At 44.4% G+C, this 26821-nt stretch overlaps 1 protein-coding gene across 9 annotated transcripts in view; it reads left to right on the forward strand.

The window, feature by feature from the left end:
• Positions 1–26821, forward strand: part of Dapk2 (death associated protein kinase 2) — a 166570-nt gene that overhangs the window by 1180 nt on the left and 138569 nt on the right. For 7 of the 9 annotated variants that reach the window (XM_058573353.1, XM_058573355.1, XM_058573348.1 and 4 more), the window contains one exon: positions 5389–5486. In XM_058573353.1, coding sequence (XP_058429336.1) covers positions 5395–5486 — 92 coding nt within the window. In that variant the 5' untranslated portion in view covers positions 5389–5394. Of the gene's footprint in view, positions 1–461; positions 617–942; positions 1054–5388; positions 5487–26821 lie in introns of those variants that run through there. The other 2 variants (XM_058573350.1, XM_058573352.1) reach the window with 2 other exon arrangements.

Below are 26821 nucleotides of genomic sequence, written 5' to 3' on the forward strand. Positions count from 1 at the left end.
GTGCACAAGGAATGCACACTGGAGAGGGCACTATAGCTGGCTGCCTCAGGCAGATGAAGCACAGCCCCTGGCACCCTGTACTCTAAACTCCAGTGGAGGGCAGCTGGGGGTTGCTGTTCTGGTTTCTGACACTGTTTCCCAACTGCCTCTGCGTAATTTCTGGGGACTGTTGACTGAGCGGTGCTGGTGTCATGGCAACTTCATGGTTACTTCAGAGCCGTTTTCCCCCATATTCCCCAAGATGTGTTTCAGCACCTAAAGTGACCCCACTGATAATTCAGAACCTTCCTGCAGGGCTTCGATAGAGGTTCAGGAGTGTGTGGATGAGGGTGGACATCTGCTGTGCTGGGACAAGTTTCTGATCCTGATGGCCTCCCTGAAACCTCTCTATTTGTTAGATGAGAAGATGAACAAGCAAAGCCGGATCTTTTTTTTTTTTTTTTTTAATATTTATTTTTCAGTTCTCGGCGGACACAACATCTTTGTTGGTATGTGGTGCTGAGGATTGAACCCGGGCCGCACTCATGCCAGGCGAGCACGCTACCGCTTGAGCCACATCCCCAGACCAGCAAAGCCGGATCTTTACCAGGAGTTTTTCTCATGTCAGCTTAGGCAGGTGGCTGACCTCTTGTGCCCCAACTTCCTCATCAGGGATTGTGGTGGGTCAAAGCCAGGAGTGGCTAGAAGGGCTCTGTAATCCCCCCCCCCCCACTTTTTGACAGCCTCCCCACAGCATGAATGTGGTGATTCCTAATGTGGGTGTGTATAAGTGGACAGTCATTTGTGTTTGACCCAAACCACTGCCTGTCCCTGCCATGGTCCCATATCTGTCACTTACTGGGTGAGGTATTCAGAGAGCTTACTTTGTAGAGTGAACTATGGACAGTGGGGGAGAGGGCTTTGTGAATGTGAGGTGATTTTTCAGGCTTGAACATCTCCTAGGTTGTACCCCAGGAGGTCACTGACTTCCCAGCCCCACACCACCCTTGGAGGGGCTGGATGGCTATCAACAGAAGCCTTGAGAAGTTCAGTGGGCTAGCTGTGTGACTGTTGGTAAGTCCCTTCCCCTGTCTGGACCTCAGTTTCCTCCTTTTGTCAAACAAGTGGCTTAGACCAGACAGCAGTGGTTTCAAACTTCTGTTTCACAGTGAGTTTTTACCCAGAATCCCAGCGTGTATCACAGAGAGTGTGAAACTGCTCTGGCCCCACTTTGTCACCTTGTTGGCTACTGAAGCAGAGGCTAAAAATTCCTGAATACCAACATATCTGTGAGGTCCCTTTCTGTGGGGTCCTAGGAAATCTGTTAGCACCCCAGGGTTTTGCCTGGTATTGAGGTGGTGGGCAGGAATGTGAATTCCAAGGACCCTATTAAGAGAAATGTGGGCACTAAGATGAGTCTCATCCTTTGAATGTCTGGAACTAATGACCTGTGCCTCTGGCCAAAAGTTGTAGCCATGTCTCTCCCCTCTGCCATGTGGTTTCAGCTTTTCAGGGTTAGAAAGATGCCTGTCCTAGATGGTGACAATAATTCTACCTCAGAGTTTCTCTACTTTAGTTGCATACTTCTACACTGGTCAAGTGCAGTCAATTTGGGGGAGGTATTAGGAAAGCGCTTTAAGCTGTTACCAGTTTTTTACTGTATGAGCTATGTCCTTGAGAAAGGAGGCTGGGGCACTAAATGCAAACCAACCAACATTTGTGGTGTGTCTGCTATAGACTAGCTACTACGAGGGACTTGTGGGGCTCCAAGACAATAGGCAGGAGGGGAGAAACTCACATATTGGAATTGTCCAGGGACCATTTCAAACATTTCACATCTTACTTGTCCCATAAAGTAGAAGTTAATCTAATTTTTAAAATTTTATAAAGTTTTGATTGCAATTGAAAAACATATACATACACATTACCATATGGATGTATGTCCACCTTACCATACATATATGTCCACATTACCATCACCTAGCTTGAGAACCAACATTGCCAGCACCCAGAAATCTCCCATGTCCCCTTCTAGTCACAACCTCCCACCCAGGTGGAACCATCGTTCTGACTTCTAGCTCCATGGGTTAGTTTTGCCTAAATGAAACCACACACTATATAATCTTTTATATTTGGCTTCTCTTATTCAACATGTTTGTTTATGAGATTCAACTTTATTGTTGCAGGTAGCAGTAGTTTGTTAATTCTCCTTGTATGATTCCATTGTATGGATACATCTGAATTTATCTATCCATTCTTCTCTTGGTAATTATTTGGTTGCTTCCAATTTTTAGTTATTCCTAATAGTGCTGCTATGAATATTCAAACATGGACCATTCTGGAAAATAGCTGTGTGCATTCCATATATATGTATGTGTGTGTGTATGTACGTATGTATATATATATATATATACATACACAATACCTTTATTTTATTTATTTATTTTTATGTGGTGCTGAGGATACAACCCAGTGCCTCATATAGTCTACCCCTGAGCTGCAACCCCAGTCTGAGCTTCATGCATTTATTTAGTTATCTCTGTAGAAAACCCCCCACCCCCACAGTTTTCCAGAGTGGTTGTCCCTGTTTGTACTCTCCCAGACAGTGTTTGAGAGCTCTCCCTGCTCCACATACTCAGCAACAGCAGGCATTGTATAGGTCCAGTTCCCTTGGAAGTAGTTTTAAGTTCAGAAAAGTTATCCTGTGCTCAGCTAAAGACAATGTGTTTGTAAGTGACAGAGTTGGGATTTGAACCCAGACCTGTGTGACTGTGTAATCTGTGCTGCCACCCTCTGAGATAGAAATAGACATAGATTATGATCTGAACCAGAACTTGCAAAATTCTAACCCTAAGTATGTATGAAGAACAAACACTCTTTGGGAATTTAACGAAGGGGAGAATTTTCATTTGTTTGCAGGAGGAAAAGGATCATGGTACCTCATAGAGATGGTAGCTTTTGGGCTGGACCTTTCAGGAAAGGAGAGATTTTGCCTGGAGGGCTTTCCAGGTTGGGCTTCTGTAGAAAGGGCTCTGCTCCAGCTGAGGCCAGGCAGGAGTGAAAGTTTTGGGGGAAATGGGAAAGGTCTACTTTGGCTGTGATACAGAATATATGGAAGAGGGGTCTAAGGCTGGACAGATGAGTTGAGGCCAATTGGGCAGGTGAGTTGAGCCTTAGGCTGCACCTCTGCTTGCTGACATTGGCCAACCAGGATGTGGAGCCATTTTATTAAGGAACTGGGGCTTCTTCAAATGCAGCTCAGTCTCTGATGGTGAATGGAGCTGGCATCTCACTAAATGGAAGTTCTTAGCTGTTTCTGGGACCACTTTCAGGGTTTCTGCCAACAAAAAATTTTTTGGAGTTTTCTGCTTACATCTAGCTGTATGAGATTAGTCACCCCACCCCCACGACCTGACCTAAATAGTTTGTTTGGAAGGAGTTTTTCAGCAAAAAGAAGATGGTAGACAGCAATCCCACCTCTTCTAAGACTAGTCTCAGAAGATTTGCCATAATGTTGGGGGTGAGGGTAGTTCTAGCTTCTGATTCTGGTTTTGCTGGGGCGCCCCAAGCCTTTTTTCCTGAGAAAGGAGCCAAATTGGTTGTCTCAATGGCTGTGGGGAACAGAAACACAAACAATAGTCTGCGATGCATCAAATAACATTAATAATCACCCTCCTCATTTATACAGCAGTTTATAATCCTTATCACAATGAATTCCCAGATGGATGTGTGAAGTAGGTGATATGGATAATGTCACCTCTGTTTACATTTGAGGAGACTGAGGCCCAAAGAGGGTGGAACCCTGCTGTGGGCCACAGGGCTAATAAACACCAAGCTAGTCCAGACCTGGGGCTGCTAGGGCCTGCTATTTTTGATATTCCATGTCCTGGACCTTACTGAAGAATAGAGACCAAGCAGGGAGAGGATACATGAGGGACTGTAGACGCAGACAGGCAGGTGATCCTGAGAATGAAACCTGGGAGCCAGCCCAGCTCTGCCTGGGGGTCTCAGGGATGTGTTCCTTAGCAGAAGGGAAAGTGGAGGTGGCATCTAGATAGTGGCACTCTGATTTGCATGGGGCAGAGCTGGAGGAAAGGTGAAATGTATATATCCCCTGAGAATTAGAACAGCTTCAGCCACTTGGCGTTGGTGAGATGTGCCCTTATGTCACGGTGTCTCCACCCTGCCTGGTGAAATTAATCATTTGAGGTTCATGGAGCCTGGGTGTGGTTGGCATCTGTTTGGCAGGCAGAGATGCTTCCCATGCTAGGCAAAATGGGCTCTGAGAGGCCTTTGCTAATTGACAACTTTTGAAAGACAGGTCCACAGGTTTTATCTTTTTGATTGGCAGACTATACCCTGGGCTCTGCCCTTAGGGTGCTGTCCAGGATGGCAAGTAGCTGTCTCAGGAATAGGTGAGGATCCCAGGGGAGGATGCAAACAGTCTCTTATAGTGGAGTGATGAGTGCTCTCTATGGCTTAGAGTAGTCCTGTGGTTCTCATGAAGGTACCCTCAGCAGGAACTTAGTTCCACTTTATAGATGAGGAAACCAAGCCTCTCTGACAAGCAGTGAAGTCACAAATCTAATTGCAGTCAAAGCTGGAATCAGCACCTCAGGCTTCTGATCTTGGTACCTGTTGTAATTTGTCACATCATTCCCGCCCATTTTCCCCTTGGGGTGATGAGTGAGAGCAGTTACCAATCTGTTCAGACTTGCAGTTGGGTGGCACAACCCCTAAGGGAGCTGAGGTCATGATAATCCCTTGCCTTTCTATATAGCATTTCGTCATTTACAAAACAATTTCATGACTTGAAGTTGACTTTTACAGTATTAGCCCATTTTACAGATGAGGATGCTAAATCCCTTGCAGCCTAAATGATTTACCCAAGTAAGAATGGGACTTGAACCTGGGACTTTTGACTCAAAAACTAGTGCTTCCATTACTGTACCACAGTTTTTTTCTTTTCTCAGTGGATCTGAACGTAATGAAAGCAAATAGTTCACCATGGATCTTTTTCTCAGAACTTCTTCAGAATAAGTAAGGAAGACTCTTTTTCCATCTCCTTAATAAATTTGAATAAATCAAACAGATGTTGTGACTCATCCCTGTAATCCCAGATACTCCAGAGATTGAGGGGAGGATTACAAATTTGAGGCCAGCCTTGACAATTTAGCAAGACCCTGTCTCTAAATAAATAAATAAACTGAATTAAGATGACTCCTATGAACCATACATAGTCAGTCCAAGTGAAAAGAAAGCTGGAGTAGGGCATTTCTTGAGGAACCAGGGCTGTGGATCACCGTTAAAATATTAGCTCCCTTGCAGCCAGCTGTTCTGAGTTCTTAGACTCCGAGGCTTGTGCTTATTTTCATGGCCCTTCTAATGTCAGGTTTCTTCCAATTTCAGGGTTGTATGGTCCAGGCCTCCATGAGGAGCCCAAACATGGAGACGTTCAAGCAGCAGAAGGTGGAGGACTTTTATGACATCGGAGAGGAGCTGGGGAGGTAAGAGATTGGTGGAGAGGATGTGATCCGAGGCCAGTTATGCTGCCTTTTGGTGAATTGTCAGTTGGTGTTGTAAGACATGGGCTTGTCAAGGAATAGTGGGACGCTTTAATAACAAGCCTGGGGCTTATTCATCTTCATGGGTGACTCTGCAAACAGTCATGTCTCTGGTAATCAAGACTTGCTAGAAGAAGGGGCTAGAACTGTTGAGATCTGTGTTTTCAGTGCAATCTGACAGCTGTGACAAATCTTAATGATTCTTGTCTCATGTGTTACTTTTCTCACAAATCCCTCTTCAGGCTCTGGACAGAGACCTGACCCATTGATTTTCTTCTGAGCCCCACTTGGGATTCTCCATACTGGTTCCCAGGATTTTGGTTTTTAAGCTCAGAGCCTGAATGGGAGGAGGTGGAGTAATCTCCTGTAAATGGATTTGCATTGAGTAAACAGTCACATGAGCCTAGTCATGAAGTTTCTTGGGATCTGGATTACTTAGTGCATTGTCAGTTTGGTTCAACCCAGAATGCAGTCAGGGCTGAACTCTGAGGAGTAAAACCAATTACTCTTTGGAGAGAAATTAGGATTTTCATGAGTTTTCAGGTCTTCTATTTCTAATAACTGCTCACACTTACATGGTGTTTTTCATTGTTTTTGTTTTTGCTGTATTGGGGATTGAACCCACAGTCTTATGCATGTTAGTAGATAAGTGTTCTACCACTGAGCTACATCCCAGTAAATTTTTTTTTTTTAATTTTATCTTGAGATAGGTTCTCACTAAATTGCCAAGATTGGCCTCGAACTTATGATCTTCCTGTTTCAGCCTTCTGACTAATTGGGATTACAGGCATGCACCATTGCACCTGGCAGGATGATGTTTTTTAGCAGTTAGTTACAAAACACCAGTTAAGAAGTCTGATTCTCACAACAATGTGTGAAATAGGAATTATTTCTACTGTCATTTTTCCAAATAAGGAAACTGCAGTCCAGAGTTTAAGCAAGCTGCCCAAAGTCACAGCAAGCTGCCCAAAGAGGCAGCAAGTGACTTAGCCAAGGTGCTGACCAGTCCAGTTTGCACATGCACACCTGTCCTGCTCTCTCCTGTGAGAACGACACTGCATAGTCACGTGGGCTCACCAGAATACCCACACACCCGGCAACATAAAACCCCAGCAGTTTGGGGTATCCGTTGTATTCAACAGATAAAACAAGTAGCCTTTTTCCTTTATAGAACTCTTGGATCAGGACTAGTCTTTTACTTTTCTTCATTTTTAAAGACAAACTCCAAAGCCAAAAGTGCCATTCTCAGGAAAATGGGGCAGAGGATACAACAAGTTCAGGGTGTGTTAATTCTGGCTGGCTAGTTAGGTGGGGAGCAAGTGACTGCAGACATCTCAGAGGGGATGACTCCCCAGCACGGGATGACTGCTTCTGCCAGTGTGGGGCCTGGTGAAGGGGTGCCAAGAACACAGAGGGCCAGAGGCTTGCGGGGCTCAGCTGGTTCTGCCTCTGAATGGGAAACCAGGTTCTCTTCGCCTCAGGTCCTTCTGCCCTTGGGAAGTGGCATCTTCAGCAGATCTTGACAGGCCCTGCCAACAGTGATGGATTTGGTGGCCTCACCTTGGCCATAGGGAGTACAAGGTGCCATGAGTACAAAGATTAACAAAACACAGATAGTCTCTAGCTCTGCTAGAGCTCCAGCCTAGAGCAGGAGCAGCTGCATACACATGACAGGGACAGAGTTGGATTGGATTATTAGTGTCTGGGGGGCAGAGAAATTGAGAAGTCAGGTGGGGCAAGGTCCTTGAAAAAGAAAGCAGAGGAAGTTCCCTGGGAAATTCTTGTTATTCCTTTGTCATCTCATCTCCCATTTACTCTGTACATTAGAGACATAAGCGGAGCAGGGTGAGCTGGTGCATGCTTATAATCCTAGCTCCCCAAAAGGTTGAGAAAGGAGGATCGTAAGTTCAAGGCAAATTCAGTGACTTAGCAAGACCCTGTCTCAAAATTGAAAAGGGCTGGGGATGTAGCTCAGTGGGAGAATGTCCCTGGGTTAAGTTCCCAATACTGCAAAACAAACAGAAAGGAACCTGAGCTGTTAGAACTGGAAGAGAAGTCAGGTTTTCTGGTTCTCCCCTGCAGCAGGTGTGAAGGCCCCTCACAGGCTGGGGAGTCCCTGTGCCCCAGCTTGTCTAAAGTGCTAGCTGGGCTAGAGGTGGGTAAGAGGCAGCAGAGGCTTGGGGGCCTGAGGCTTTTGGAGTTTCAAGGCTTGCTAGGACCTGTGGTCTGAAGATCAGGTGAGCTAGAAGGCCATTAGAGGTCCTCTCTTCTAGGACCCTTATTTGACAGTTGAGGAAATCAAGGATCCCAGCAGGGAAGAGTTTTGCTGGGGGATGTAGAATGGGCTGGAACTAGAGCTGCCTTCAGACAACCACTCAGATTCTAAAGGGATAGTCCTGTCCTCTCTTCCCCACCTTTTCTTCACATGACATATTGAAGACCTACTGTGTGCCAGGTACTGCCCAAGGCAGTGATAAACAAAACATATACATTGTTGCCCTCTCACAGTCTGTGATCTGTGAGTGGAAAAAGGCACCAACTAGTGAAGACAGAAGGGTGAACCATCATACAGGGTGTTTGGGCTGTGGAGGGAGGGAAGCTGATGCTCTGAGAGAATAATGGGTGGCATAGTTTAAACTGGCTGCTCAGGGAAGGTTGCTCTGAACTCGCCATTTTGAGAATTGAGGAGTAAATGCCAGGCAAAGGCAGCAGCATGGACTGGCCCTGAGGCGGGAAGAGCCTGAGGCCTGAATTGATGGCAAGAGGTCAGTGTAGCCTTGAAAAGTGAGCTGGGTAAGCAGTGCCAGAGGAGGTAGGTGGGAGCCAGGTCTAGTTGGTGAACTTCCTGCCAACTCAGAGTAGTACAGAGGTTTGCTGTCCGGGTTCCCCTCATAGCTGTGCAACCTTAGGACAACTTACTCAACCTCTGTTTTCTTCTCTGTAAAACGGGAAAAATAACAGTCCCCGCCTCATGTCTATGGAATGGTATGAGATGTTGAGTTGAAGATGTTGAATCTAAGGTGTTGGGCCTAGCAATGGTCTGAGCAGGGGAATATTAAAATAAGTTTGGGACATCAAGGCCCCACCTCCCCGCTCTGCAGCCCTCAGGAGGAAGGTGTGAGAAGCCCCACCTGGGGGTTAACCTCATTTCTGGAGGATGGTATGTAAACCTACTTCCTTATTTATTTTTTTTGGTATTGCCAATGGAACCCAGGGGCGCTTTACCACTCAGCTACATCCCCAGCCCTTTTAATTTTTATTTTGAGACAGAGTCTCACTAAGTTGCTGAGGCTGGCCTCAAACTTGTGATCCTTCTGCCTCTGAGCTACTGGATGACAGGCATGTGCCACTACACCTGGCACCTGCCTCCTCTTCTATCAGTGAGCACCCTGCCCTAGACTCAAGGTTGTCTCATTGACTTTAGATCTTTGTAAGTTCTCATTATGCAAAAGTGTGAATGAATGAAAGCCTGTTACCTGTCATACTGGATGAAGCTCACAAACAATCTTGAGCAAGGGAGTTAGACTCAAGAGTCCATACTGTATAATTCCATCCATTTCAAGTTCAAACCTGGTGAAATGAATCTATGCTGTTAGAATTCGGATAGGCAGATATCCTCAGGGAACAAGGGACTCAGAGGGCCTGGGGAGGATTTCTGAGATATTATTCAGATATTGTTCAGATATTGTTCTCTTTCTCCATCTGTACTTGTTTCACTGTGGTGTTCATTTCATGTGTAAGTATCAAGATGTACATGTATATTTTCCAGTGCGTATGTCAATAGACTACTAATGAAGAACCTTCAGCTGCATTTCCTGTCATCATCTGTCCCCAAATCACATGTTTTTGATTCTTTTAGAGGCCTTTCCTTCTTTATCCTAGGAGGAAGAGACCCTCTGTAAACTTTGGGTTGGGACAGTGTGCCCTGGCTGGGTCATCCTGTGCTCAGCTGGAGTCCTGCCTGCCTTCACACCTCGCCTGGTTTCGGGCTCCCCATACTGCCTGCAGATGCTTGGCTGTGCTCACACTTTGGCACCAGCCTGTTCAGGGTGCTGGAGGTTGTCTGCTCTTTCCAGGAGTGTTTGGAGAAATGCTGGCCTGCAGAACTTGGCCTCTCCCAGCCTTGGCATCCACCAGTAGGGCAGAACAGGGGAATATTAAAGCAGGACTCTTACAGAGAAGCCCGTTCAGCCCCTCATTATATAGATGAGGTCAAGACCAGTGGCTTGTCTAAGGTCACACAGTGAAACTGGGATGGAACCAAGGTGGGGCCTGGTGATCTGACTCCTAGCTTAGGGTTCTAACCCTCATACCAGAAGGACTCACAAAACACAAAATCATTTTTTCTTTTAATGTCAATGCTTCTGGAGAGTGGGTGAGAGTCTGAATCAGGGTGGTCTTCTCTGTTTGACCTTGAGGGTAAAGATGAGGGACAGAAGTAGGAGGTGGAGCATTTGGGAAGGAACAATGTTTCCCAGTGACTGTTTCTTGGACCTCCACCTACACATCTACTGCATGCCTGAGGATATAAAGTAAATTAATTTAAGCATCATGCAACAATCAGAGATTCCTTGTTTCCTATTTTTCAATTACTTTCCTTCCGTTAATTTTATTATTATTATTATTATATTAATGTAAAATCATTAAATGTTACCATTAAACTGGATCTCAACAAAAATTTAATTCAAATCCCCCATTTTATAGACAGGGAAAGTGAGGACCAGAGAGGGGAGGTGACTTGTCTAAAGTCACAGAGCAAGTGGTCTAGGACATAGAACTCAAAGGCAGAACCTTCTCAACTGTACTGTGCTGGTTTAAACATAGAAACAGACAAAAGCTAAAGCTTAGCATCAGGCCTGGTGGTGCACTCCTGTAGTTCCAGCTCTGAAGGCTGAGGCTAGAGGATGTCTAGAGTCCTAGAGTTTAGGGCCAGTTTTAGAAATATAACAAGACCCCCATCTCTCTAAAACAAGGAGACAATTTAAGATAATAAAAGATCAGCAGCATTAACCCAATAGATATTTTTATTTTTCTGTCTTCCCTTCTAATCTTTCTGAGGATATTTCTCATATCCACACACCCTTCCTCCTGTGTCCACTGGAAGCACATATGTTTGCACAGAGTTTGCATTCCCCCTATGTGCTAAGCAGGTTGGGAAGACTGTGGGGAGCAGGACAGGAATGGCCCTGTCCCTGGGAGAGGCCAGAGATGAGATTAGACTTATCTCATATTTGTTTATACTGGGTTGTCAACGCTTCGAAGGCAGGTCCACATCTGTTCTCCTATTTTGAGCATCATTTAGTACTGAGACAGAGGCCAGAGGTCCCAGAAACTTCTGACTTATCTTGTTCTTCCCTCACTCTTGGAAAAATTATACTTTTCCCTTAAGGTCCAAATCAAATGCTATCTTCCCAACAGTGTCTGCCAGGAACCACCCTCCATTCCCTCCCACCCTCTTCTGGTGGATTTAATTATCTTTTATTCTGGAACCCTATCTCTATTAAGTGCGAAAAAAATCATCAAACCTCATGTTACACAAAAGGGTTTATTTGGTCCTCTTCCCTCCAGGTTGGACTTCTGTGTTTTTCAGCTTTTATCCATCTGTCCCTGCTACTGTGGTGTCTATCCCAGGCCTTTTATACCCAGCACCCACAGACACCACAGTTCAACTGCAGAGCTATCTGGAACCTGCCTTAAGTTAACGATGAGCCAGAAAACCCCCCTTCCCATAATATGCTGAAATCCATGAGCGTACAGGACATCTCAAGTACAAAGTGGGAAATGGAACATAAAAGTTACGTCCACATATCAGACACACACTGTTGTATTTAATTCTTGTAACAACACCAGGTGAAGTGGTTATTCCCAATTTGCAGACGAAGAAACTCGGTCTCTAATATGTTAAGTAATTGACTCAAGAAACACAGACTTGCCTTCTCAAGGAGAAGTCAAGTGGGACATTCCACTCTGTGTGACCCAGCTAATCTCAAAATATGTCAGAAATAAAAGCCAGAAACTTCTCTGGGCAGAGCCCTGTCTTTCATTCTGGCCCGGGATGTTTGTACCCCTTGGATCACATGCATGCTGGCATTTCCTTCTGTTGGAAAAATAGAAACCACTCGAGTATGTTAGGAATCTGCTGTTCTCCTGTCAATCTGTGCGGAGCCCTTCCTGTCCTTCTGGAACAGCATAAGGCGGGTCCCATTCCCATTTGACAGATGAGGAGAATGAGGCTCAGAGAAGTTAAATAAGGTACTTTGATCACACAGTCTGAAAAGGAAAGTCAGGATTCTCTCCTAGATCTGTGAAACTGGAATGTCTGTACTCTTTCTATGGGAATTCTGTGATTTAATCAGAATCTATCTGGGAGAGTCTTCAAAGGTCATCTGTTCTAGTAGCAGCCAGGGCTCAGGGTAGTGGGGTAGAGGTAGTTTTTTTTTTTTTTAAACCAGTAAAGGGGACTCAGAGAAGAAAAGACAGAGCAATATATGCATCCTCTTCATGGGGCAGCAGCTAGGACACCCCAAGCCACAAATTCCCTTGGTAAGATTCCATCTTTCAGCCTCAATGGAGTTCTTTTACTTCTAAGCCTTCTAGCCACAGGACAGTGGCCCAGCTCAGGGTGGAAAGTGGTTAGAAACAGGGGAGGTGGGTGGCAGGAGTCAGTAACAGCCCCCTCAACATCTAGAAGCCAAGAAATACCATCAATTCTGGTCCTGTCAATACCACACAGCAGGCTTCAGAGAGAGGGTCCTCACCTGGCTCAGAAGTCCTTTGTGGCCTCTGACCTGTGGAGTAAATCAAAGCATAGGCCTCCTAAAGGGTAAAGGGATTGTGAATGCAAAACACCACAGTTCAGCACAGTGGCCTCTTGTCCCTCAAGCCATAGGCTTGAGAACTTCCAGGGCCTGGCACAGACTCACTTGGAGTTAGTGGTGAGGAAGCTTCCTGGGCCATAGCTGCACCCTAGACAAGCCAGTGCTTTCCAGAAGGTTAGTGGGTGTGTGGATGTGTGAGTACATGCACATCTGTACTCTAGGTCATTATGGCAGTCAACAATAAATATTCTCAGGCACCCATGATATGTTGGACAACAAGATGGATAGAGGAGACTTAAGAATCAGGCCTTGCCCCACAAGTTCAGTCCCAGGGGTGTTCTCCTCCAAAGATGAAATGAGCAGAGGGATTAGACCATGTGCTAATGGAGAGACTCCAAAAATATGTGCCAGAAGTTCTAAGGAGGAAGCCATCACTCTGGGTGGGACAGCTCCTCATGGTCTAAGGTGGGAGACTGCAGTAATCTCTTTGAGTAAGGGCTCTGCCAGGACTTGGGCCAGAGGCCTGGACTTGGGTAAGAGGGCAGGAGGAGAGGGTGAAGGGATGGAGCTGAGGAGAGGACAGACTGCAGAGGGCCCTGGATGACAGAAGCTGTGGATGAGGGAGGGAGGCGCTTTCATCACCCATTGTTAGGAAGACAAAGCACAAAGCCACTCAAACCAAGTGGTTGCATTGCACATGCTTCAGTCAGAAAGCAGCTCAGCACCCAGTGCAAATCCCTGACCCTGAGGGGTGGGTCTCATTGAGCTCTGTCTACAGTAGGAAAACTGTAAGGACTGGGGGAGGTGTTGTGTGGGGGTGACTGAAACCATTATCTCCCCACCATCTGCTGGATATCCTTTCTCTTCTACTTATTTGTTACCAGTGTGTAAATTTTGTGTTGTGGTTTTTGACTCATGTTATTGATTTATTTATATCTTCCCATGCATTGAGAGTTCATATACTCAAAAGTATTTTGTTTTGAAATAATTTCTGATGTAATAGGAAAGTTATGAGAATAACAGAGCTCCCATGTACCTTTGACCTAGATATATGAATTTTAACATCTGTTTGTCTCCTCTCTTTCTCTCTCTTCCTTTCTTCCTTTTCCCTTCTTCTCTCTCCCTGCCTTCTTTTTTTCTATGAGTCAGGCTGTGTTTGTTATCTCTCTGTCTCTCTGACCCGTTTGAGGGTAGGTTGTAGACATACCGCCTCTTCATCCCATAATATTTCACTATATATCTTGAGGACGTGGACATTCTCTTTCATCACGACAGTATAGGATCATATGTGGTATCTTGTTGTCACATTTATTTAGTCTCCTTTAAACTTTAAGCTGGAATTATTCCTTAGACTTTTTTTTCCCCCTGCTTTCATGATGTTGGTATTTTTTAACAATATTGGCCATGGGTCTGGGGATGTGGCTCAAGCAGTAACGTACTCGCCTGGCATGTACGGGGAGCTGGGTTCGATCCTCAGCACCAAATAAAATAAAGATGTTGTGTCCACCAAAAACTAAAAAATAAATATTAAAAAATTCTCTAAAAAAAAGATTATTGGCCTTTTTTAAAAAAATACTTTTTTAGGGTCTGGAGTTGTAGCTCTGCGGTAGAATGCTCACCTAGCACATGGGAGGTCTGGGGTTCGATCCTCAGCACCACATAAAAAATAAATTAATAAAAAAATAAAATAAAATACTTTTTTAAGTTGTAGATGAACACAATACCTTTACTCTATTTATTTTTATGAGGATCTAACCTAGTGCCTCCAATATGCTAGGCAAGCACCCTACCACTAAGCCACAACCCCAGCCCAAGAATACTGACCTTTTTAAAAATAAATACAATCCATAGACTTTTGTTAACATCATAATATTGTACTACATAGGTATTCCCAATTTATTTAACTTTCCCCTGTTGTTTTTCATTGCTAAAAATAATAGTATTTCTGTGAACACATTTGTTTAATTTCCTCTCTGCGTTATTTTCTGTTGGGCGTACTCCCAGAGGTGGCATTCCAGGGCAAAGGTTGTGACTGATTTGCTTCATGGTTGAAACTAGAAATACTGAATCAGCTTACGTTGTCACCAGCACGTACTTATTTCCTCATGGCTTTGCCGACACTCTGTCATTGTTTTTGTGTATTTTGGGTGGGTTTTTATAAAGATACAGTAATATTTTCATTATAGGGAAATTTGAAGAGCTTGAAGTCTTCTGTACTTTCCCCTTCATTCAAACCTTATTCCTTATGCTTCTTTATTGTTTTTTTTTTTTTATGGTGTTTGTGTTTCATTTGCATTCGTTACATTTTCATGGATAATTTTAAGTTTTGATAGCAATAGGGTAGGCAATCACCATTTTATAAGTGATGAAAGAGAAGCTTGGGGACTCTCCCTGACCCAGGCCTAGGCACAGAGTTCTTCCCTATAGAATGACAGATTTCTTCCTCTCACCAGAAATAAAGGGAATGCATGGTCCTCGGGGCCTCCAGAACTCCCTAAGGAGTTTGCTTCTTTGTCTCTGCTTTTAGAAGCCAGCTGGGAGGGTCCTATTGGGCAGCTTTCTGGGAGAGTGCTATTGGGAGAGGGGTGCTTGGGGTAGGTATGATTTTGAGAGGACCCAGGAGTGAGCTCTTATTCTCCTCCTTGCTGAGGAGACCAGAGCGAGGACTCTGAAGCTCCCATCTTCTTAGCTCTAGCAAGGCACCCAGGGCTTTGTGATACAGGTAGGAAACCCTGTGAGACCCTGCAGCTTCAAGCGCCTTCCACAGAGGGGACAGCGGTGGCCTTGAGTCTCTCTTCTGATTGCCTCCTCCCAAAGAGGTTTTGAACCGAAGACCTTTACCTTTCAAAGGCTCTTATGTTGTCTAGTCCAGTGGACAGAAAACCGTAGCCCTACAGCCAAATGTGGTCTACCACCTGGTAGTCCTGACCTAGAGATGCAGATGGTTTTATGGATGAACATTTCCAATCAATTTGATGGTAGAGAACTTTAGATCCAAATTAAACAAAATACTACTCCTCTTCCCTGTTTCCATTTTTCTCATTGGAATACCTGTAATACAACAAAACAAAAACAAACGATTTTATTTATTTATTTAAATATTTTTTAATTATAGATGGGCATATCACCTTTATTTTACTTGTTTATTTATCTTTTTTTAAGAGAGAGAGAGAGAGAGAGAGAGAGAGAGAGAGAGAGAGAGAATTTCCTCAATGTCTATTTTTTTTAGTTTTCGGCGGACACAACATCCTTGTTTGCATGTGGTGCTGGGAATCGAATCCGGGCCGCATGCATGCCAGGTGAGCGTGCGCTTGAGCCACATCCCCAGCCCTTATTTATTTATCTTTATGTGGTGCTGAGGATCAAACCCAGTGCCTCACACATGCCAGACAAGTGCGCTCCCACTAAGCCATAACCCCAGCCCTCATTTATTTATTTATTTTTTAGAGAGAGAATTTTATTATTTATTTTTTAGTTTTCGGCAGACACAACATCTTTGGTTGTATGTGGTGCTGAGGATCGAACCCGGGCCACACGCATGCCAGGCGAGCGCGCTACCGCATGAGCCACATACCCAGCCCCTCATTTATTTATTTTTAAAAATTTTTATTTTTTAAAAAATAATTTTTTAGTTGTTGATTATTTTATTTTTTTGTATGTGGTGCTGAGAGTCAAACCCTGTTCCTCATGCATGCTAGGCAAGCGCTCTACCACTGAGCCACAACCCCAGCTCCCTCCCATTTATTATTACTATGTTTTGGATTTTATCAATTAAAAGCCTGTAGAAGTTTTGTTTTCTCCTTTGTTATCTAAGTACCTACCTGATACCTTAGATTTTGCTTCCTGGCTCTCAGTACCTCAAGTATTTACCATTTGATGCATTGTGCACCTGCTCTTGATCTCCTCCACTAGGGGAACTTTTTGAAACTGAGACTACTAAGGGGTGGCAGCCTTGGGGAAGTGGGAGGAAGGAATCAGCAGAGGCCCCCTGCCCCATTCACCACCCATAAGGAACCTCCAGGGACTCAGGGTTATGGAAAGCCTCATTTCAGAACCACTGCCCACCTTGATGAATCCCACCCTCTCCAGAGAGTGACTAGGAAGAGGGGCGAAGAGCTCCACATCAGGGACTGCCTTCTCTAACCCTGGCCCTGCGCTAGGCACTGGGGTACATTACATGATTCAATCTTCCTGCAGCCCTGTGGGGTGGTATATTTCCCATTTTATAAATGAGAAAGCTGAATGTGGGTGTCAGAGCCAGGATTTAAACTCATAACTCCTGACTTCTGTCCAGTGATCTCTTTGAGGTACCAAGTTGCCTAGGATTCTCTTTTTCCCAGGGACCCTCGGGTCCCCTCCAGAGAATACGGAGGAGGATGATAATATTGCTTAGCCTTCTTGGTAGTTTAATGGAAGCTGCTCAGAGTCAGTTTGTCCGGTGTCTTATCATTTCCAGGGCTGGCTCACCCTCGACTGCTTGCTGCCAGCATCTAACCTGGAACCCTAATCTTGAATCCTGAGCTCTCTGCCCTTGGTGACCTTGGCAAAGGACCTGGAGAGACATGAGACATCCTTCTCTCCTTGGGGTGAGGTTTGTTTAGCACCCAGGGGCAGGGTCCCTCCATAGAGAGGAGGATGGCCTGTGAAGGAGCTGCCGTGTGGCCCTTTTGGGATGGCGAATTATTTCTACTCACTTCCGATTTGGAGGGGCCTGGTTGAGAAAAGGAGATGGTGCAGGAGAGAGAAGGTCAGCAGAGACCCAAGAGGACATCCCAGTGTAGGCCAAAGGGCCCCAGCCTGTTAGTGACTGTTCTGGGCCCTGGAATCACCAGGTCCAACTCTGGCTCAGCCACTGTGAGCTGTTCAACACAGGCAGCTTTGTTCTCACGAGCTCTGTTTCTTCGTCCTAAGATGTTGCTATCTCATAGGGTTGCTGAAATTCCACAGAATCTAAGTCCCTTCATGTTTTCCAGTCTTGGGGTCCAAATAGGAATGAGGAACATTCTACTCCAGGGCAACACGATGTCCTATTTCCCAGCCTAGCCTTCTGGAGGCTCCCCAGGGAAAGCTTACATCTTTCTTCATGCTCCAGCCCCTTCCTCCTTTGAGACAAGGCTGTGCTCCCTCCGTAATCCCAGACCCAGGCCTCTGTCTGAGTCTGTCCCTTGCCACTGATATTGGCTGCAGGGTAAACTGAGTTTCATGTAAGGTTTGAAGGCGATGAGAATTTCTGCATGGGAAAGGACACGGCTTAATATTGAGTAAGAGACACCTCTGCTCCTGCAACTGGTGACCTCTGCCATGATTCTGGGGTCTTCCAGGACCCTATTTGAGGCCTCAAATCTGCTATCATACTTTATAATTTACTGCTCAAGGGAGACACCCCTTTTCTTCCACATGTAGTCAGTGAAACTCCATGTTATTAACCACCTCTCCCTGAGTAGATGCTGGGCTTCTCTTTCACAGAACCAAAGGTGCTTTGAAGTTTTTCCCAAACAGAAAGGCATCTCTGACCCACACAGTTGGATCTTCTGCCTCCTTTAGCAAGTGGTAACAGCTTTGAGCAGCTTTCAAAATAGCAATCTTGCCACAGAAGTAAAGGGCATGACCTGGCATGAGGGGAAGAGCCCAGCAAATGGCCAGATATTGATGCCCTTGGCTTAGAGGTCCAGTGGTCAGTTGTTTTGAAGAGCCGAATTAAGCAGCTTCTCCTCTGTTACCTCATTTGGTCTTGAGAGTCCCCATGTGGGGCAGGCAGGCGGGCAGATGGGAAGTCATTGTCCCCATGTTACTGAGAAGAAAACAAAGACCCAATCCTTGCCCTCAAGAGCAAGAGGCCATATGGAGCGGAGATAAGTTTCATAAATATAGTTCCAAGCAGCAATGTTAATATGATTTCTTAAAGAAAGAGATTTTTATAACCCACCTGCTAACTCTGCAGCATTTCTAGAGTTTAGGTCATGCAATTCTTCCTGTCTTCTCTGACTTCTCTCTGGAGTCCACACATGCATCTGAGAATATATCAGCTCCTTGCCAGTTAGGAAGCTCTGCCAGGCCCTGGCTAAATGAACCTGGCTCACCCTCCTCTTGTGCAGTTCTCAGTGCTGCTCTTTAGGCCAGCTCTGTGGGGAAGTTGAACCACCCCTATCTAGCACATGGTCAAGAACTTGGCCCTCAAGCCCAAGAGTCAAACCTGGGAATGAATCCCAGCTTTACTACTAACTGACTGGGTGACCTTGGGCAAGTTATTTCACCTCACTTAGCCTTGGTTTTCTCATCTGTGAAATGGGGAATATATCCTGTACCTAATCAGGCCAGGATTTGAGCTGAGATCTCTCTTGACTCTAGAGAACTGATGAAGTTACAGTTGAAACATGCAGCAGTGTTTGTCATCCCAGAATACCTCAGAATCACAGAGGAGGGTTCAAACAGACAACGAACATGCATGCCAACTGGTCAGTTCTTCAGAATGGTACTTGAGACACATAGTAGGCTCTCAGAGTTGTTAGCTTATTCCTTTCTTTCTTTGATTAAAAAAAAAGTCTTTTTATTATCCTCTGTCCTTGCCTTTACTCACAATAGACCCCTCCTTAGACCCTGTGCATGTGTATGTGCATGTGTGTGTACCACACTCAGAATTTCTTTCTTGCTAATACTCTCTTTGTCCTTACACCCATAGCACCCTGCTCTGCGAGTGGAGCTGGACTGGTCCTTGCATAAGTGGTCCCTCATTGAGAGAAGGTGTCTCCTGACCCAAGAGAGACTCATTCATTGGCTACTTGATATCCTAGGAGGTGGCTGGGCTCAGAAAGCTTTGCCCATTAGGGGCCCTGATAATTAGCTAAAGTCAATTAAGTGACCTCTCTCTGGGACTTGAGGCAGAGTATGAAAAGGAATGAATGAGCCACTGAAGATGGAGTGGACTTCATAAGCCAGTTCCTTATGGCTTACTTCCCATTCTTTTTTTTTTTTAAACATAACATTTATTTATTTAATTTCTTACATCATGAGTGGAATTCATTACAATCATAATTGTCCATTCACAACACCATTTTTTGTAATTACTTCCCATTCTTGTGCATGTCCTTCCAGTGGCTACCTTTCTCTCAAAGATCCACCATAGCATGCTTACTCTGTGCTCAGCTAGATGTCACCTGTGCACTGAGCCCTACTCAAGTTTTGCTTCCTACAGCAGGCAGGGCTGGGTGCCCCTATTCTATGTCCTACAGCACAGGTGGATACCCCTGTTGTCAACAGGGTCTCATTAAGTTGCATAGTACCTCGATTTTGCTGAGGCTGGCTTTGAACTTGTGATCCTCTTACCTCAGCCTCCCAAGCCACTGAAATTACAGGTGTGCACTACTGCACCCGTGGATCATTCTGTATTTATTTCCTAGTGTCTTCCTCAGAGGTGGGCACATGGGTACACAATAAATGTGCAAATGAGTTATGGTTTCATTTGGCTCCCAGGATCTCTATTCTGCCTTTGCCACTGTGGTTTTTGTCGAGTTTCTTTCTTCTCTCTGGTCTTTAGGCCCTCTTTTGGTATAACAAAGGGGCTGGGCTAATGATCCCCTTAATTCTAAAATTCCATGATTCTATAAAATACCTATAAAGCACATGCTGAGTAGAAGATTCTTCCATGGACACTAAGAGGAGAGGAGTGAATGCAAAGATATAGTTTGTGTCTTCTAGGAGCTTACAGTATGGCTATAGATGGAAACAAAACAAAACAAAAATCCATGGAAGTGTCAGGCTCAACAGCAATTCAAAAACTGTCAGAACATCATATAGCCAGAACATCCAGATAATATATGTGCTATGGTTCAGAACAGGGAGCTACCTTGGTGGCCTGGCCTAGCCAGAGAAGGCTTTGGGAAGTAGAAGCTAAGTAGAGCATTGAAGGATGGATGGAATTTGGAATAAGCCAAGCAAGGAGAATGGACATTTCAGGCATAGATGGACTTGAGCCCTCCAAATGGACCAGAAAAGACAAGGTATGGCTAGGGAAGGGTGGGCCCCCTGACAAGTGGATGATGGGTTCTGGTAGGAAAACAGTGGATGAGCCTAGAGTAGCAAGCAGAGCATGGGAAAACAGTTAAGCTAGCTAGGAAAGTTTTGTTTTTTGGTCCTAGAGGTCAAACCCAGGGATTTGCACAAGCTAGGCAGCATTCTAGCACTGAGCTACATCCCCAGCTCTTTTTAAAACTTTTATTTTGAGATAGGGTCTCATTAAATTGCCTTAAGTTGGCCTTGAATTTGAGATCCTTCTGTCTTAGCCTCTGAGTAACTGTAATTACAGGTGTATGCCACTATAACTAACATCATTAAAAGTTTTAATAGTATTGGAGACAGGTGCAATGGCACATGTCTGTAATCTATCTTCTCAGGAGGCTAAAGCAGGAGGATTACAAATTCAAGGCCAGCCTGGGCAACTTAATGAGATACTGTCTTAAAATAAAAATAAAAAGGGCTGGGGATAGGTAAAATGATTGACTAGCAAGGACAAGGCCCTGGGTTTAATCCCCAGTGCTGCAAAAATAAGTTTTAAATAAATTGGTCATAGGGAGGGGGTGAGGAGGACATTGTTGGGGATGGGACTATGGATGATTTAAATTTTTTTCACTTATAATTTTCTGTATAAGTGAATTTCTTCTAAATTTAAAATATTTAGAATGCATTTCTTGTGTGACTTGGAACACATAATTGTTTCTTAAAAAGTATTTTATGCCTAGGAGTTTGGACCTTCTACTGATTTTGAGCTGGAATGTCAGGAAGAAAGGTTAATGGGATTGGATGGAGAAAGGGAAAGGGGACCAGCCAGCCAAGAAAAAAAATTTCTGTAGAGAACATGAGGTGCCGTGGACCTGGAAGCTCTTCAAGGGCGAGGTGGAGGCGTCTCTGTCATGTATCTTTCACATAGGAGGAAAAGGCTCAGGAATCCCTTGTGGAGGACCAGCAAGTTAGGATGACAGCATCTAAAGGAAGGTGAAGAGATAGCCAGGCGCAATGGTGCGCGCCTGTAGTCCCAGTGGCTTGGGAGTCTGAGGCAGTAGAATCATGAGTTCATAGCCAGCCTCTGCAAATTAGTAAGGCCTTAAAGCAACTTAACAAGACCTTGTCTCTAAATAAAAATACAAAAAAGGACTGGGGATGTGATTTCAAAAAAGAGAGAGAGTGAAGTGGGGAGGCCTGCACATCTGTGCCTAAAAGTGAAATTCCCATATATTTGCCAGTTAAATTCTGGACACCCCAAAGGGTTTAGAAAGAGTTGTTATCATCTTAGAAGTAGGACTGATACCATCATCTAGCTCATTCAGAGCTCTTTAGGATAACTTCTAGATTTTAAGGAGTACCTTCTCCACAGGAGAATTCACCAGGCACAAATCTTTTCTAGGGCATTGGAAAAAGTGACTTGACTTTCAAAAAGGCCACTTTTTGGGCTCTGTCTCTCTAAGTCCACCTCCCGCCCCAACAAACTTACCTGTTGGGTGAATGAAGTACACTTGTAGCTCAAGCCCTAACTCCAGCTAATGCTGCCTTTAGAAAACTATCTAAGACTATCAAGTTTGGGAAACCTTCTCCAAATGCTTAGTGCAAAGATTGTGTATGTGTGGGTGTGTGTATGCACATGCACACTTTATTTTTGCTTTTGGTATTAGGAATTGAAATTAGGGGCACTTTACCACCAAGCTATATCCCTAGCTCTTGTTATTTTTTATTTTGAAAAAGGGTCTTACTGAGTTGCAAGGCTGGCCTTGTGATCCTCCTGCCTCAGCTTCCTGAGTTACTGGGATTAAAGGGGTCCACCTTTGCCGTTAGCTCACCTTATGCTGTGAAGAACATGACCATTAATTGGGAAAAGAACTTGAACTGTTACTAGTTGCAGGGGTGCTCATTTAGTGATAATAGTTGTACATTTATTTATGCCTCTACAAGATTGCCCATTAGCCAGCACCTAATGTATAACATTGTTGATTGGTTGACCCTTGTAACATTAATTGGATAATCCTTCTAAGATTGTACTCTATGCCTACTTTATATGTTTCTGATATTTTTACTTTCCTTTTTTTTTTTTGTCACCTTAGCTTCCTCTCTGTAGGATAATGCCTAGACCATGTCTTCCCTATACAATGTCTGAGACAGAGTCAGGAATAATTGGCTCATAGATTAAATTGAAGAATGTGGCTAACTTAATCTCATTACTTTGCCTACTCTACCATGCAACCATTTACCTCCTAACCTTTCTCTATGCTAACCGCTTTTTTTTGTGTGTGTATGTATGGTGCTGGGGATTCTACCTACTCTTTTTATGAAATATTCTTTTCCTCCTTCCAAACACCTTCTCTCTTATTACCCTTTCTGTCTTCTATTTACATAATTCTTACCAGGCCTCCAGTCCAGTGAAAATACTTCCTTTCCCTCTGAGGACTTTCCATGCATTCTTCTTCCCAGTCCCATTCATCTCTCCGGCTTTGAGCATCTATAGCCCTTAGAGTCTGAGCCTCATACATAATTGTTCTGACATGGAAATTTTTCTAGATGCTCATTCTGGATGTCAAGCCAGACTATGAGCCTCTTGAGCACAATCCAGGTTTTATCTTTGAAGTTCCTAGCACCTCTAGCATATGGCCAGATCCACATTCAACAAACATGGGGTCTTGTGCAGTCATAAACTGTCCTCAGCCAGCACTGAGCCCACAAGTGTTCTGAGTTTGCATCTGCAAGCCCAGGAGAAGGTAGAAATGCAGCAGCAGTGTTTTCATCAAGACCCGGCTCACATGACCTTCTTTGTTTTCTTGCCTGGAGGGGGCAGGGCAGAGAAACTGGTCAAGAGTGCAGAATTGTTTGACACCCATTGACTGAATAGAATGCTCACTTGTGTTCCTTCTTATGTGTCAGGATAAGCCCACATTACAACATCTTCTTGCATGGTGTGAGCCTGGTGTCCCCTGACCTGCTTCTGCTTCTCCAAGAAGTGACTGAGCCTGGTTCTTTGAAATTAGTTGGTGGACCTATTCCCAGAGAGAGAAGGTGTCAGGACCTCCCTCTGTGGGCAGGGCCTCCTCCTTAACCTAGGAGGAAGATGAAGAGAAGTTCTATTGCCAAGGAGCTTCCAGATAAGACTTGTGGCTTTCTTGGGTTATCCAAGGATTGGAAGAGTAGAAAGATGCATCTTTGGCATCTGGATCATCAGAAATAGACTTGGAGTGAAGAACTTGATTTAGGTCTCACTTTGGCCACTTTCTTTATGTGTCAGGTGTGGTATTTTGGTGGTAGAATTGGGACGTCAATGCAAGTCTCCTCACTTTGGGTTTTTCAGTCTTCACTAATCCTCAGAAAGACTATAGTCATTTGATATCGCACCAAATAACCTATTCGTCCTTTTGACTTGCTCCTTTTGGTACCCAGGTTGCTTGGAATGGAGACTTTATTCCAGAGGACTGCTGTCCATGGGCTACCCCAAAACATGATTCTTCTGTATTTTCTCTCTATGGGTGCTTTCCTCTAAGCCTCAGACTTTCTTGGGTTATCCAGTGGATGTGTCTCTTTTGGCAACTACACATCCTTCCCAGAAGAGGCAGGCAAAGTGATGTTACTTTGGTGAAGCTAGAAATACCCCCCATAGTTAGTGCTTAATAAAAATTTGTCATATCAATAATTGCCAGCAAGAGAACTGATGATGCCATGGTATCCCCTTAATCATTGAGAGACCAGGCCACTGGTCTTAGCAGATGCAAACTCAGAGCCCTTGTGGGCTCAGCACTGGCTGAAGACAGCATATGACTACATGAGCCCTTTTCACCTTTTGGGGAAATTGACCCTCTCAGAGCAGCCTCTGTCCGATTTCCCATCCTGATGAGATAGGTTCTGTTTCTCACAGCCTTCTCTGCTATTTCTCTATGTTGATGTGTTCAGTGAGACAGTGTGAGAGTGTTGATGTGGAAGCAAAGGGATCCTGACTTCAGTTATGGAACTGCATGTGTTTAGACAGGTCCTTTTCCCAAGCAGAGCCTCAGTTTCTCCATTTCTTAAGTACCTTTTAGCCTAGCATCCTAAACTCCTGCAACTTCACAATTATGTTGAAGCATTCCAGCTGGGCCAGAGACCCAGCTGTTCAGTTAGGGCCCAAATCACTCACCTAGTGCTATGGCCTGTGGCACAGTAAAGCCTTCAGGTGCTACTGAGACTGCTGCTGCTGCTGAGATTAGACAAAGCAACTTGGCACCATATCTGTGACCAGTGCCTGTTTTAGCAACATGGCTAGTAAATATTGACTCTGGCATGAAAATGGAAAGCAGAGATGACTATGTTAACTCACTCAAAGGGTAGAAGTTCACCAATCCATGATAAGACAAGATGTAGTTATGCAATGTATAGGTTTTTCTGTTAACAAATAAGTTGTGTAGCGGTGGGAAGAATGGAAAACAGGACAGGAAAACCTTCCATGCACAATCAACAGCTGTCTGCACTGCTGGTTCTCTTACTCATTTGTTTGTTTTAAAATAAATGTCATAGGAAAAAAAAAGAATATACAAGGCTGGAAAGAAATATACTAAAACTCACCCTGTGGCAGTCTCTAGCTTTGGTGAAATTACCGTGGATTTGTTTCTTTCATATACTTTTTTTTTTTCTGTCTTCCATGATGTCTGTAATGTCATATGACTTTTATAATCCAAAAGGGCAAAGTGTTAGAAATAAAATAATTGTCTTTGAGGAGTCTGAAGGAACTTTGAGAATCATTCAAGTACCTTCAACCTGTGTTATTTTGCCTGTGGTACCCTATAATACCGTAGCTTTCAAAAGAAAAGATCTTATAAGAGAAGCTACTCTTCTGAATAAACCTGATCTCAGTGTGTTTACTTATTGATTTATAGCTATAAAAGCAGAATGTGGTGGGAAAAATTCCAATCATTTAAGATCTCAAGAGTATTTTTTTTTCTTAAGTCAACAGACACTTAACAAGTGCTCTCTGGTTGCCAGCCCTGTGCTCCACATCAGCAAGGCCCCTCTTACCCAGAACTGGGCAGGATTGAGGACAGGGCATGCTGGGAAGTGGTTATATGGGAGCTGGAGGTGGCAGAAAGGACTAGGCCTTAGAATGTGGAGCTCTGGGTGTGGGTTAGGGGTGGGGGTGGCACCGAAATAATAATTACCACTGATTAAGCACCAACCATATACCAGGAGCCTTCTACATATTGTTACTAACCTCATAAAACTTTGGGGATGGACATTAACTTTTAAGGATGAGAAAGCAAGGGCCACACAGTCACTTCTCTAAACCTGTGTCTCTCAAGCAGTTCAGGGTTTTGCAGTGGAGAACAGAAACCTCCGAAGGGAGCCTGAGCTAACAAACAGGTGTGTGCAGTCCCTGTCCAGGACAGAGGGCCTTTGGAGGGAGAGGCACCCTCAAGTGTAAAACACAGACCGGCTGGAGGTAGGATCCTGCTGTGTCCACCCTGAACCTAGGACTGGGTGTGCCTGTCCTCCTTAGCCTTGGGAAAACCCAATGGGGGCCAGTTGGCCTAGGCTAGGGGGCCATGAGAACCACAAACTTACTTCTTGTGATGGGGGAGGCCATTTGTTGGGAAGTGGGGAGTTAGAGAAAGGGGCTGCTGCATCAAGGCCTGTGGGAGAGAAGTTGGTTTTCTGTCCTTCTTTGTACCTGGTTGTTTAAAACAAACAGTAAAAAGAGGTCTTTTTTTTTTTTTTGAATATTTTTTAGTTGTCAATAGACCTTTATTTTATTTATTTACATGTGGTGCTGAGAATCAAACCCAGTGCCTCACACAGGCTTGGCAAGTGCTCTACCGCTGAGCTACAAACCCAGCCCTAAAAAGGGGTCTTAAGGTTATTTTGCTTTTTAGCTGGATTATTAAAGCTAATTTCTGAGTTTGAGGCAGCAGTTGCACCTTGGGGCTATCCCTTGGGAACTTTCCACCTGTGCTGAAAACTTCTTTACCTGCAAACTGTGACTTGTGAATGCTTGTGTTTGCTGCAGCAGGGGAAGGGCCTGCTCTCTGAGAACAGATATTTCCGAGTTGAGTTTCATCACTTACTGTTGGTTTCCACTGATTTTATCTTCTTAGGAGAAAGGATGTGTGTTTCACGGGAAGGGGTTGCATTTGGTGTGTGGTGTTTTTAAAAACTTTTTTTTTTTTTTGTTTAAGCAGCTGAGTGGACTGACGCCCAGCAACACCCATTATGAAAATGGCTTGTCTTGTGGTCAGCATATTTTTGAGTTGTGGCTAGCATGATTTAGGTTTCCTGGCAAAGCCATGTAGGATTTAGTAATTTGATGGTGAAGTTCTCAAAGTTACAAAATGGAAAGGAGCTGTGGCATATGTGCTCTCCTGCTTTGGGACCAAGGAGTCTGTGTTCCTCTGACACATTCATGTGTCTGGTTTTTCAATCTGAAGTCATCATTGCAAAAACCGCCTGCATTTGTGTAGAACATTA

The sequence above is a fragment of the Marmota monax genome, unplaced genomic scaffold (genome assembly GCF_021218885.2).
Source record: "Marmota monax isolate L192 unplaced genomic scaffold, Marmota_monax_Labrador192_F-V1.1 WCK01_AAM20220418_F8-fsc00078, whole genome shotgun sequence".
Lineage (NCBI taxonomy): Eukaryota > Metazoa > Chordata > Mammalia > Rodentia > Sciuridae > Marmota > Marmota monax.